The 15,286-nt window shown below is 33.7% G+C and overlaps 1 protein-coding gene across 11 annotated transcripts in view; it reads left to right on the top strand.

Annotated features, from left to right (window-relative positions):
• RAP1GDS1 (Rap1 GTPase-GDP dissociation stimulator 1) overlaps positions 1–15,286 on the top strand; it is a 210,267-nt gene that overhangs the window by 151,643 nt on the left and 43,338 nt on the right. For all 11 annotated transcript variants that reach the window (XM_078366782.1, XM_008992945.5, XM_035293279.3 and 8 more), the window contains one exon: positions 9,790–9,918. In XM_078366782.1, coding sequence (XP_078222908.1) covers positions 9,790–9,918 — 129 coding nt within the window. The remainder of the gene's footprint in view (positions 1–9,789; positions 9,919–15,286) is intronic.

Here is a 15,286-nt window from a genome sequence, read left to right as displayed (position 1 = left end):
TCTTACTTTGGTTACCCAAGCCAAAACATTGCAGAGATGACTGAAAATTTTGTTCAGTCATCCAGCTGTCTTCAGATATAACACTGTTTTAGCACATAGGAGTTTGGAAAATATTCATTGATCAACTTTTCTGGATACCTAGTATTGTCTAAAATTTTCATTAAAAAATTCAGTACTTGGAAGAGAAACATGATATTGGAATACATTTGCTTCATTAAGTAAGTTAGAAGCATTACAAACTCGTTTCCACTATATTAGTTGATGATGTTCCTTATCCACATATGGTACACAGTGGCAGCAGAAAGGGACATTGAAAACATGCTGGTAGTAACAAGTATCAGATCTGTAATTAAAAATTTCCCATAGGTGATCCACAAACTTGTTGAGTCTGCATATGTACACTTGAAAGTTAACTGCACGTTTGAATAGAAACAAACCAGTGATCTAAAGCACAGTACTAAAGACCAGACACCACTTTGTTGAGGAATCTGTTGGTAGTCACCATTGTTGTAAGAAGACATAATTAATCAATAAATATCTCATGGAAAGTGTAATTGAGGTTTAATTTTTTCTTAGTACAGTTGTGCTAGAGACACAAAGAGGGAAAATTCTGTTATAACTCTAAAGAAAGTGATAAACGATAAGCATTAACTAAAGTTACTTATTTTACATAAGCTATGCTATAAGAGAGAAAACTAGAACGAATTGAAATTTGCCATCAGGAAAGGAAAAATTAGTTTTTTTCTAAAGTTATTAACATATAGTCTATAGCTTCTTCATCCGACCTGTATTTTACAAATACATGTGCGATATGTGTATCCATGATTTCAACAAATAGAGCTGATTTTTGTCTAATATTTTAATTACTCCTCATTATTGAATAATTTCTCTTTTTTTTATAGTTCCTGAAATGTCTCTGAATACCTACATTGATAATGTTACATTTATTTATTGCATGGACTGATGATAATTAAGCTATGGTTGAAGGGAGGCCATATATATAATTAAGGAAATAGAACACCTGTGGTATATTACTGAAGCATGACAACTAAATTCAAATGTTAAGCTCATTATTTAAATTCACTAATTTAAAAATGGTCTTTATTTCTTCTCCCCTAATTAAAGATTATTTAATGTGTAATTAATGTTAGCTGCTACTTTCATTTCAGTCAATAGCAACAATTTCTTAGTTTGTGATTAAAAACTAAAAAGCAGGTTGGCCTGAGCTGCATGTTTATCCTTATGTTTCAGTATTACAGTACTTGATTACAGGTGAAAAAGAGCATTTCCTAGATGTTAGATGTTTAGAAAAATGATTTGCCTCACATGGGTGAGGAACTATTTTTAAAGTTTACCTACTATGGTTACAAGATAATCATTTAATCATTTATATATTTCCTAAATACTAAAATATTTTTGCCTTACTCTAAAGAAAAAGAACAAAACAAAATTTAAAAGGTAAAATTGTATCTCTGCAATTTTGTCTTTTTTTAAAGTTTTTCTTTTCTCAGAGATTCTTGGTCTGATACATTTTCTCTTAATGAAACTAATTTTCCCTCATACTACCTTACATGTATTTTCTGTTCATTTTTTTCTCTATTTATGATGATATAGGAGATGTAGGTTTAAGTTCACATCTTTTGAAACCCAGTTTGTCACTTTATACTCTAGCGAATTAATGAACTGTGTTGAAGACTTTTATTGGGCAGCTGAAAGTACTTAGGCTTTTTTATTCTTTATTATACTAACTGTTGTTCTCTGTTTAAAAATTTTCTGATTTTTTGCTGTTTGTCCAACAGCTTTCTAGTCAGTTTGCTAAAGCAGGTGGCTCATAAAGTTCTACCACAAGCATTATTTTAAACAAATTGTTTCACTAAATAATAGAGCAGTTATTCTGGTGCCTCTTGCTAATTCAACCTATTAAATTTGACCAATTAGACCAGTTTAGCTTTTAGTGATAATCTTCCTAGACTGTTACTACAATAATACCCTTACCTAATGAACAGGCTGAGAGCTTGGTTTTTAGTACAGGTGTATCGAATGCACATTTTGGTCTAATTCTACGTGGTCAAGTATTGGTGTTAATATTCAGCTTTGGCCCTTAGAGAATGAACTTCTGAATGTAAGAAGCTGAAATTTTATCTCAGAAAAATAAAATTATTACAGTCTTTTTGTCAAGAATTTTAATAGCCTAATACTTAAAATTTGGCATTATATTATTGAAGGAGTAATACTTTCTCAGCATTGTTAGCTTCCAGATTGCTCCTGCAATTACAATAGTTTACATAATATATTGTAATACCACATAGATGCCCACTTAACTGAGGGCAGTGAAGGGACAAAATATGTTTGGGGCTGCTCAGTCTCTAACATGGTTTTCTCATCTTTATTTGCTTTATGTCTGGATTGAAGATTAATCATGGCCATTATTAAATATTATTTTCAAAATTTTTCTCATGAAAATTTGAAGTGGAAAAGTTGGTTTTCTGACTTTGATTTTATCCTTACAAGATGTATATTACCATTAATGATTGGTCCATTTTAATGTTATATATATTTACATTACAACTGATAGAATTTCAACATTAAACGATGTAGGGAAATTTTCTCTTTACATGGAATGCTTATCTATATTTAAAAATAAATATTTGGATAGTAACAAATCTGAAAGACCAGGTATTTACTGTGCTGCTATACTAGTTGAAATATGATGATATGAGGCACATAATCATTGATCATGCACAAAGTTTTAGGTTCCAGAAATGATATTGAAGTAAGCATTGAGCTACTTGGCCTTAACACACCAGCGGTAAATAATATGTTTTGGCCAAATATCTCTATTTGCATGTCTAATTTAGGCCACTTACAAAGTCCATTCAGAGAGGCACTGAAACCAGAAAAGTATCATGTATAATTAGCCTTTATAAAGATTATTAATTATGTTTTTAAATATAAGTAAAATCCAATTAACACTGAACTGCTTATATTGTTTTATTTACTAAAAGTCATATTTGGAAAACTAGAATGTGAAATTCTTTTGGATATGCAGATGTATCTTGTTAACACAATTTGTGCATTGCAAATAACTTCTGTGTAATTTTAAAGTTTAAAAACTAAGTTATAATAATGCTCCAAGGTAACTAGTAAAGTTTTTGTTTTTTGTTTTTTTAAAAAATAAAGCTAATATGTTCTTTTGAAAATAAGTGATTGCTATGTTTTTAAGCATATGTTTGTAAGATATACATGTTGGGATATAAATCAATTTGGCATTAGCTTAATTTGCTGTACAAAAATTCAGACTTAAATGCATACTTACTGTAGATGTGGCCTTTATCTCAGCAATGCTGTATGAAAGCAGAGACTGGTTTGGTTTCTTTTAATAAATGCTGCTCAAGCAACAGCTGGCAGTAGTCCTCTTTTTAAAAAACACATTTAACTTAAAAGACCAGTTTCTTTCTGAGATGAAAGCATATTTTAAAATCAGAATAGATATATCTATAGAATTTTTTTTTTGTAGCAGTATTCATTGTAACAAAAGTTGATCTGTAGCAAATAATTTAACCTGGAGCAAATAAGGGAAAAATTATCTGTTAAATTAAGGCATAATCACTCTAGTTGTCATTGGACTGAGAACAGTAAATGGGTAAGTTGCTTAAGATTAATAAAAATTTTTACTATTTCTCATGATCTTTGCTTTGACTTTTTTTTGTTGTTGCTTCTTTTGTTTTACATCAATCTCATGCATATAATTTTGCCATTTATGTTTAGAACTTTTACAAAAGGGAAATTTTGCCATGTAGAGACAATTTGTATTTTCAGAACCCAGAAAGAACTTTTGAATGATTTTTTTCTAGTTTTTTATTGTTAGTGTGTAGGAAGAAATGCATACATGTGTTGTTTTAAACCTCCAATATTGTCAATATTAATGCATCTTGATTTGCTTTTTTCTTTGTTTCTAAAGAAATTTCTATGTATTATTGAAATGTATAGTGAGGCTTGAAGCAACAATCTGGGTGCAAAACACATATGCGTGTTTGATATAAAGAAGGCTTTAAAAGAATTAATTTGAATTTTAAACACATGTAAATAATCTAGTTTTATATCCTTAACACTAGGTTTAGAATAAAGTTCTCCACTTTATAAGGAAGTCTTTACTTTTACCTGTACAGTTGAGTATATAAAGTTTTTAACCACTAATCATCCTCTTAGTAGCCATATTTAAGTCCGTTTACTTTTTAGTTAAAATTTGCTTGAACTTGAAGCTCTACTTCACTGTTAAATCATTTATTGTTTTTAATTTTCATATTCTTTTTTGGAAATACAGATGTCATTAAGTCAAAGGTAGTTTTCTTCAGTCTTTGTTATACCAAAATGCTTTTTAGCCAATTTGTATTAGAACTTTTCATCAAGACTTTTATTTGCTTCTTTCACTCTTTCAACTGTGTTCAACTAATTTGACTGTAGATGAGATTTTTAATGCAAACTTGTAAATGGCAATATCATATCATTATACTGTGAATAATATGTATACATACTAACGTAGAGACTGTATTTTGAGTTGTGAGCTGTCTTGTTTTGGCAGTTTCATTCTTAAGTTCTGTTTACCAGAAAGCTCAGTAATCTTATAACATTGTAAGAGCCTTAGGAATAAGATAAACCTGTTAAAATCTTAAATTTTTAGTAACCTCAGTTGAGTTAATGGAATTCGCAGCTTACTTTTCTGGACCTATAACCTAGTTATACCAATGTTTTAAACATTAAACTTAAAACTCAAGGGGGAAAAGGTTCCTCAACTTGAGATCTTCTCTCCAGATCTCCATTCTTTGGAGTTTCCATGAGTGTGACCTGAAGAACTTGGAACCATTGAAATTCAAATGTAGGTAGGTAAGTGTTCACACCAGCGCATGCGTTGATTGCCTTATATCTCTTTGTATATGCATCTGTATTGCACCCCCTCAGTGCCTTTCTTCCTCTTCCTCCCCATAGATCATGTAGGGCCTGTGTCATTTTGAAATTATATAATTTCATAAATCTGTATTTGGTCAGTATTTGTCTGTGATGTGTGTCAGGAGCAGTTAAAACAGAGTCTTCAGACGTTTATGACATTGTGCTGTCTAAAGACTGTCTTTCACGCATAAGTGTTTGCTGTGTATGGGCCTGGGTTACATTTTTGTGAATTGGTGTGTTTGTTGAGCTCTGATAACACTCCCCTGGAGTTACTGATAATCACTGAGGGATGCAGAAGTCATAGTCTTGCAATTGTTTCACTTACTCTCCCTAATGTATCTGAGAACAAGAACTATTTCTACTTGTAAGAATTTTTTCCTGTTTGTCTTTCACTTAAAAGTCATACTCCTGATAACATTCATGATATCATGAATGTCAGCTCTTATCCTTTGAAAAATATTTGCAAGCTTTCTTTGGGCAATGAACAAAAAAGATGATCAAACTAATCATTTGTTTCTGTCAATAAGAATACCAACTTATCCTACACAAACAGGACCTACTTAATCTTATCAAAAAACAACCGCCGCCACCTACTGAATTGTAACATTTAAATAGTAACTGAAATAGGTAGCAGACTCAATCTGGAATAATCTTTTAGTAATAAGTAGAGTTTCTACTCAAATAAGCAAGATGAGATGTTAGGTGCTTTATTGGTATAAATTACTCCGAAAATATCAGTGCCAAAATCTGGGATTCCTACTGTGCTTTTATCTTCTTTTTTTTTTTTTTTTTTTTTTTTTTCTGTTATCACTTCTGCTAAGCACATCATTGAACTTCAGAATATTTACCATGTTTCCCACCCACCTTCCAATCTGTTATAAAAATGAGGTAGTCCTGCCTGGGTGCAGTGGCTCACACCTGTAATCCCAGCACTTTGGGAGGCCAAGACAGGCAGATCACTTCAGGACAGGAGTTCAAGACCTGCCTGGCCAACATGGTGAAAACATGTTTAGTAGAAAACATATCTACTAAAATACAAAAATTAGCTGGGTGTGGTGGCAGGCACCTGTAGTAATCCCAGCTACTTGGGAGGCTGAGGCAAGAGAATTGCTTGACCACGGGAGGCGGATGTTGCAGTGAGCCCAGGTGCTGCCACTGTATTCCAGCCTGAGCAACAGAGCAAGACTCTGTCTCAAAAAAAAAGGGGAGTAGTCCTTTGACAGTTGTTCTTAAATTTTTGGTCTTATGATTTTAAATGTCTAAAACTTACAGAAGATCTAGAAGACTTTTGTTTATGTATTTGGGTTATATTTATATTTACTGAATTAGAAATTTAAGTGGAGAAAAATTTTTAAATCATTTAGTACTTCATTTTAAAATAACAAATAACAGAAGTAACATTTTTATGAAAAATATTTTCCCCAAAAAAATTGCTGCCAAAAATAGCAGTTTGTTTTATTATTTGTGATGGTGAATAAAACAATGGCTACTAATACAATTTGGTGCCATTGCTGGAGCATGCTAAAGTGCCAGCAGTTTTACCTACCATTGCTTTTGTACCATCAGTACAAATGTCGACACAGTGGCAAGAGCGAATAAAATCTTGGCATTTTTATGAAAATAGCTTTGATTTTGTGATCCTCTGAAAGAGTTCCAGGGACGCTTTGAGAAACATATTCTAGTATGAAAATTTATATCACCCTGTGAAAGTAATCCTGTAATCCCAGCACTTTGGGAGGTTGAGGTGGGTTGATCACCTGAGGTCAGGAGTTCAAGACCAACCTGGCTAACATGGTGAAACCCCATTTCTACTAAAACTACAAAAAAATTAGCCAAGCATGGTGGCACATGCCTGTAATCCCAGCTACTTGGGAGGCTGAGGCAGGAGAATCACTTTACCCTGGGAGGTGGAGGTTGCAGTGAGCCATGATCACACCATTGCCCTCCAGCTTGGGCAACAAGAGTGAAATGCAGTTTCAAAAAATAAAAAATAAATAAAAGTGTCTTTCTTTTTTTGTCCTCTCCTCCTCTGGGGCCTTCATTATATAAGACGTATGGCAGGCCCCTAGTCAGTGTGAACAAATTTTAGAATTATTTGAGATTACTATTGTTTCAGTCAGCATCATATAAGTAGACGTAAAAGAGAGCACCCAATTGGTCCACAGTGAGTTCATCCAGTTGGATGGCTATATATTTTTCTCTTTTGTGTAGTATGTGTGTTGTATGTGAGTATATAATGAATTTGGCTCCTGGGTAGTTATAAAACATATTTTCACGAAGAACGTGATTTTCATGAATCAATGGTATTACCTATAATGTGCCATTTGGCTTTGTTAACTTTTTCTTCCAATCTGCCACCATTTCAAATATTACTGCTTCAATTTGTATGCCAAAGATTGTATTAAGCATTATAACATTTCTTGAATTTTCACCTCTTTTTCCCCTGGAACCAAAATTTGTAACATTGTAAAAGCAGTCCAAAAAAGTGATAGATATGCCAAGTTAGCAGAACATGAAGAGCATTATCTTCTAAGTGGTATTCTTCTGTTACCTTCTTCATAAAATGTGTTATTCCTCTGATGTCCCTGGACTGTTGGATTTTTTGTAGTTTGTACCAACAGAACTGAGGGGGTGTGTGATGCTTACATATATGCAGACATATAGTGGAGTTTGACTCACATTCAATGCATGCGCTAGTGCTCACGCTTACATACCTGAAATTTAATGATTCAACAGCTCTGCAGTATTTGACAAAATAGTCAAAATGAATACATATATAAATAAAAATACTGCTAAAGAACAAGGATCTGCAGAGGTGACCCACTAATAAAGAGCCCTATCTACTGGTAAGTAACCTAGGTAATTTCTAACTTGGAAACTTCCTTGGTGCATGATTATTACAAATACTATAACCATAATGCAACTATTCTGCCAGTATAATATAGATATAACACTATAATGTGTATTTTACCTTTAACTGTTGTGAATCATTAATTGCTAAATAGCATATTCAGAAAAAATTCAACATCAAAAGTATGAATATAGATTATTTAGTTAAGTATGTTTTAATTTATATCTCCTTTTAGTATAGATTTAATAATTTCATTGCAAAATTTGAAATTGTTTTATTAAAGTATTTGACCTCTAAACATAACCTTCCATTTTTTTTCATCTTTATTTTTTATTCTTATTTTGGTAATAGACCCCTTTCTAGTATAGATGGGCTTCCACAACTAAACCAGATAATTATCTGTAATTTACCCAGTCATAGTTTTCAGGGATAATAAGCCTCTGTTGACTACCTCCTCATACTTCATGCTAAAAGCAGGAAGAATTAACAACAAAGACCACCAGGCAGTAATCAACTGGCATGTGAGATAGCTCAATTCTGTATGTTCTTTTCTGAAAATCACCCACTGACCTCCTTATCTATAGATTAAGAACTACAAAGAGTAATAAAAACGGTGGCTCAAGCCTGTAATCCCAGCACTTTGGGAGGCTGAGGCGGGTGGATCACAAGGTCAAGAGATCGAGACCATCCTGGTCAACGTGGTGAAACCCCGTCTCTACTAGAAATACAAAAAATTAGCTGGGCATAGTGGTGCATGCCTGTAATCCCAGCTACTCAGGAGGCTGAGGCAGGAGGATTGCCTGAACCCAGGAGGCGGAGGTTGCGGTGAGCCGAGATCACGCCATTGCACTCCAGCCTTAGTAACGAGAGCAAAACTCTGTCTCAAAAAAAAAAAAAAAAAAAAAAGAGTAATAAAAAATCAGCAGGCCAAAGCTGCCAAGGTATTGGAGTTATGAGAAACATGTGTTTTTGTAAGAAAGAGTTTTGTCTTTAGATTGCATAGAGATAAAAGAATTTGGGGATAATTATTAGCTTGAAAATGGCATATTATTTTAAAGAGAAAAATAATTTTGAAAGAGCATTTCTGTATCTTTGGATGAACCAGTTATTGACATTTATAGTGTTTTGCATAAACATAGAATGTTTATATGCCTTTCTTTTTATTCTAAGAGGTAGTGCTTTTGGTTTTCATTTTAGTTTATTTACCTTCAACTTTGATACAGGTATTCTATTATCGTTGTCATGAAGAACCCTTATGGAAATTCAAGGCATGTTTAGTACTTCAAAATCAATTAGTTGCTTAGAAAATTAAGTTAAACAATGATGGCAAAGCCATGTTAACGTTATTCTCTTCACCTCTCTAAGCCAGACTTTCCTGTCTTTTACTGAGATAATCTGTCGATTTTTAAACTTTAAAAAGAAAAATATTTTAGGTAACTTGTTTGTTTTTCTTGTACCTCTCTTCCTAACAGTCATCAAGAATACTCTGGTTGCAAATACTCAGAACCAGTCATTTTTGTGTATTTGTTATATATTTCTAATTTTGTATTATGGGAAGTATTTTTAAAGGATTCTAAGATTTTTTCTCCTTTTTTGGTCTTTATTAAACTTGCTATTTTTCTTATGCTTTTCATATTCTGTGATTTCCTGTTACTGTAGCTTTTTCACTCAGAAACTAATGGTAATATTTGTGTATACCTATTAAAAGCCTGCTTTTTAATGGTGTAAGACCCTGTTTAAATAATTATTTGATATAGTCTTCAAACTATTTGTATTTCTAAATGCCTTTTGGTTAGTCAAAGGATTCAAAACTAAACTCTTCTGAACTGATGTTTAAAATGTTCAATATAATCGTATGAATGTACTTCATTTTCCATTACTGTAATTTAAATAACATTGAGTTTCCAATAGGGAAAATAAGAGGTGTTTTCTTCCTGTAATGTTCATTTGATATGTCAACACTTGCTTTTCTGTTGTTGTTGTTTTTACAGATTCGCTTCAGGCTCAGCTTATCAATATGGGTGTTATTCCTACCTTAGTGAAATTACTGGGCATCCACTGCCAAAATGCAGCTCTTACAGAAATGTGTCTTGTTGCATTTGGTAATTTAGCAGAACTTGGTAAGTGTTAGTCATGAACCACAAATGTAATTAACTTATTAATGTGCTTACAATATATTTTTCTTTAGATATTAAGCTAGTAACCCATTTAGATTGAATTAGTTCATTTTTTTAAGCATTTTAGATATCTGCTTCAATATTTTAAAAAGTAAATCCAATTAGCTCTTATGGTTGCTTTGTTTACAATTAGAGCTATTTTGTTTCCCTAATAATTTTTTGTGTTAATGTTTAAAGCTCACATTGTACATTATGTAATGGAGTTGAATATTTGAAATTGTCTCCACTTGACTTTAGTATTTTTACATGAGGGATGGCAATTGTATGTCCAAGGGTAAAAATAAGATTGAAATGTATACATTTTGGCCAGGCATAGTGGCTCATGTCTGTAGTTCCAGCACTTGGGGAGGCAGAGGTGGATGGGGATTGCTTGAGCTCAGGAATTTGAGAACAGCCTGGGCCCATCTTTACAAAAAGTACAAAAAATTAGCCAAGTGTGGTGGCTTGTGCCAGTAGTTTTAGCTACTCAGGAGACTGAGACAGGAGTATTGCTTGAGCCCAGGAGGCAGAGGTTGCAGTGAGCCAAGAATATACCACTGCACTCCAGCCTGGGCAGCAGAGCCAGACCCTGTCTCAAGAAAAGAAAAAGAAATTTATTACATTTTATATAAATTGCTTGCTTCTCAGGTAAAGAGAAATCTAACAGACTAAGGTTCTTCATCCTCTTTTCACAAAATCTCAAAAACATGAAAGAGGACTTTTTTCTATGAATACATATTTTATAGCATTAGAAAACAAAATCTGTGGAACCCTTGAAATTCAGAAGGCAAACAAAACCAGACCAATACTGGAAACACATCCTAGTCATAACACAGAAGGGGAGATGGCCTTAGTACCTCCATCTCTTTTCCTTTTTCTTTGTTATGGATTATCCTGTCTTCTCTTTTTTCCCCCATTTATTTCTTTCCTTTCTTCCCATAACTCTTGACAGAAAGTTACAACTCTGGGTCTGAATCTACCCCACAACCATGTTAATAATAAATTATTTATTATGGGCATAGTGAAATGAAACGGTGTTTTGTCATAACTAAATACAGTAATTACAACAAACAAATACATCAGTTGTTACATACCACATTTTATAAATAAAAGCATGAAGTCACTAATCTTGGTTTTTCTAACTGAAAGGTCATATCCCTACATACTATATATTTAAATCTGGATTTTAATATTTTACTTTTGTTTTGTCTTCAAACTAAGGGAATAGGAATTATTTATTAAAGATATTTAGTAAAAATTATTCTTACATAGTGGGTCATATCCTAGTATTTGTAAATTCTCATCTTCTCTCTTCATCTGCTTTTTCTTATTTTTTATGCTATCCTAATTAACACATTTTTTCTGTCATTCAAATAAGACCAAGAATAAAAGAGCATTTGTTTAGTATTTGACAAAATTATTTTTTTCCATGACTAAAATGGAATGTAGGAGTTTGTGTTCAGTATGGTTGGCAGAAATAAAACAGAAATTGTTTTATAATCCCATACTGATAGTGTAACAGGAACATGATTGGTTCAAATCTTTTTCACTTCCCTTCAGTCTTATGAAAATTTAAGAATGCAGGTCCTTTGCTGTTACATTTTAATGTGAGCAGTTTCTAGAGCAGCACTGTTCAATACAGTAGCTACCAGCCATGTGGCTTAATGTGCAATGACGTATTAAGTCTCAATTGAGATGTGTTCAGTATAAAATGCACAATAGATTTCAAAGACTATGTATGAAAAATATAAAATATCTCACCAACATTTCATATGTTGATTGCATGTTGATAATTTGAATATATTGGGTGGGATAAAATTATTAAAATGTTTACTTAAAATGTTTACCTTTTTAAAACTTTTAGCACATCTACATTCCATTTTTGGCTCTCATTAATAATTTCTATTGGACAGTGGTGTTCTAGAAAATGAACTGCAACAGAGAGTCATCCTTCACCCTATTAGGGCCCCTCCCTTTTGAAATTTTAGGAGAGTACATAAAAGAAAGCAAAAAGATTAATGAATTATATCTTATCTAACCTTAAGGAAAAGTCAGTACCAAGTAAGGAAATTGCAATAATTCTTGGATAGGCTGTACTGAATAAGAACTTATATAATTGTAGTTGTTTGCTGAGGACTATTTCATCCCTTTTAGGGTTTTGTGTCTAAGTCTTGTAAATGCCCCAACTTCAGGAACCGTGCAGAACTCCTGCTTGACCTTGTGAGAAGAAAGTTGCTGTTTGTACATTATACCCCAATAAATAGTCATCATCCACTTCTCAAATAAGAGTCAAGGAAAAGTATTAGTCATTATTACCTCCTCTTGTGAACAAAACATAACAAGAACTATGGTAATGGAAGAGGGTGGATTTGAGTTTAGCCATAGGAGTCTTTTTTTAAAAAAAAACTTTTAAAAAATTATTAGAATGTAGCATGTCCATATAAGGAGTCTTACATTTTATAGTAAAAGAAGATCCTGGATCTGTATCAAACCTTCCTCACCTTTACCAGCAGCCCTATGAAGTAAATTGAGCCTAACCCTTAGAGTTAACCCAATCCCGTGATTTATTTAGGAATACTAATTTAGGATCATACATACAGTAGAGAGCTGCTTTGAGAGGAAAATTCATTTATCTAATTTATAAACACAATGAATATTAAAGTATTTTTAGAGTTGTAAGATAACTTAAATATTTGAACCCTGAAATACTTCAATATGTAAATATTGGTATAGGTCTTTCTGTGTCTAAGACATTATAATAATATAAATATAAAATATTAACATGTCTCCAAAAGTGCCTTGAATCAACCCAGGTTGCAGATTGCTCACCTTAGGGGAATAGTTTTCAAACTCTTTGACTACATCCTCGTATCACCACTTATTGTATTACACACCTGAAACTAAACAATACTTATTATCCTTAACATATTCATGTACTCTGATCCTAAACTGATTACATGATTTTATTAATGGATCTCTGTCTGCCATTTGAAAAATATAGCCTTATAGGTTTTCTATTATTCATAAATCATTTGGAAAGCAGTTTTTTGTATTAGAGAAAAATTCTGGATGTGCAGTCTTTTTAATAGAAGATGAATTCTCACACAAAGCATCTTTAAGTGATAGTTCAAATAGTATTTCTGATTTTAGTATCTATATCTTACTATGTACATAATAGGCATAGCTTGTCTTACAAGTGTAATTAAAACATTTGGTTTATTCAACTTTTAAAGTAATTAGGCACTTAAAATGTTAATGGATATGACAAATTCTCAGTGATTATGTCTGCTTTGCTGAGTATTGCTACAATTTTTTCTTAGGTAATATATACTTGCTAACTGATATTTTAAAGTTTCCATAATATATACCATGCCAGCCTGTGCTTTCTCACTAAGCCGTGTTTTTATTGAGCCCTATGGACTCCTACCTACAAAAGTGTTGTTGGAAGAGTCAAAGGCGGGGAATGCTTTAATATTTAATCCAACCATTTTATCTTGTGGGAGAAAAGTGAAAGGTTTTTCAAAAGCTAAATACCCAGAAATAAGCAGAAATATTTGCCCTATAATTCTGTCAGTCAACTTTGTTAACCAACCCTTTTTAAACATAAATACTCTTTAGGATAGACAAAGTTATCAGCCATTTACCTCTTATACTTTCCAGTCGTATGCTTCTTTTAGGTGTCTCAATGGATAGTGCTTGATATGAATGACCAGATCAATACAGTAATATCAGTGGCGATAGGGAAACAGGAGTATATTAATCTGTTTGCACTACCGTAAAGTAATGCCCAAGACTGGGTAATTTATAAAGAAAAGAGGTTTAATTGGCTCATGGTTCTTCAGGGTGTACAGGAAGTGTGGTACCTTCATCTGCTTCTGGTGAGGGCCTTAGGAAGCTTACAATTATGGCAAAAGGTAAAGGGGAACAGACATGTCACATGGTGAGATGAGGAGCAAGAGAAAGTGGAGATCCCAGACTCTTAACCAGATCTCACATGCACTAACTTACTTATCACCAAGAGGATGGTACTAACCATTCATGAGGGATCTGCCCCCATGATCTACTTACCTCCTACCAGGCCCCACCTCCAATATTGGCAATTACATTTCAACATGAGATTTGGAGGGGACAAACAGCCAAACCACATCAGGGAGTTTTAGTTGGACAAATAAATATGGAAAAAGAATTTGGGGACAAACACAGAGTACTGTATACTGATGGAGCCCTGACCTGGTAGGAGAAATTAAGAGGTAAGTAGAGGAGAGAGAGATCCAAGATGGCTGATTATTAGCAGCCCAGGATTGTAGCTCCCAGTGAAAGCACAGAGAACGAGAGAACGCCACACTTTCAGACAAATTTGTGTTGCTCACAGATCAGGAGATTCCCAGCAGAGGAGCCCCACGGGTCACCAGCACAACTCTTGTGGCTGGCACGGTGGTTTTGCCGGCGCCCGGGCGCGGCAGTTCTTAGTGCAGAGTAAACGGGACTAGGTCCCCTTTTGGTCGATGTTTGGAGCTCCAGGAAGGCAGAGTCGCCTATTCAGCTGATTGAAAAAGGGACTCAAGAAGGAAGTCAGACCGGAGATTCCTGGGCAGAAAAGCACCACGAATCTTAATGCCGCTGTTTTAGCCGGCACAATGGGTCGCTCAGATTGCGGAGCTGGGGATCAACAAGTTGGACGTCCACTCAGAGACCTAATTTGAAAGTCAGTAATTACAAAGACGACAGGTGGATAAATTTACAATGATGGGAAGAAACCAGTGTAAAAGGATGAGAATGCCCAAAATCAGAATGCCTCTCCCTCTACAGAGGATCACAGTTCCTCATCAACAAGGGAACAAGGCCTGATGAAGAACGAGTATGTTCCAATAACAGAATTAGGCTTCAGAAGGTGGACAGTAAGAAACTTCTGTGAGTTAAAAGAACATGTTCTAGCCCAATGTAAAGAAACTAAGAACTTGAAAAAAAGTTTGATGAAATCCTAACGAGAATAGACAATCTAGAGAGGAATATAAGTGAATTAATGGAACTAAAGAATACAATGCGAGAACTCCACCAAGTATGCACAGGTTTTAACAGTCAAATTGATCAAGCAGAAGAAAGGATATCAGAGGTCAAAGAGCAACTTAATGAAATGAAACGAGAAGACAAGATTAGAGAAGAAAGAGTAAAAAGGAATGAGCAAAGTCTCCAAGAAATATGGGACTAAGTGAAAAGACCTAATTTATGTTTGATAGGTGTACCTGAATGTCATGAAGAGAATGAATCTAAGCTGGAAAATATTCTTCAGGATATTATTCAGGAAAACTTTCCTAACCTAGTAATGCAGGAC

Source organism: Callithrix jacchus, chromosome 3 (genome assembly GCF_049354715.1).
Source record: "Callithrix jacchus isolate 240 chromosome 3, calJac240_pri, whole genome shotgun sequence".
Lineage (NCBI taxonomy): Eukaryota > Metazoa > Chordata > Mammalia > Primates > Cebidae > Callithrix > Callithrix jacchus.
The sequence above is the reverse complement of the archived record's forward strand: the minus strand, read 5'-3'. Positions and strand labels throughout refer to the sequence as shown.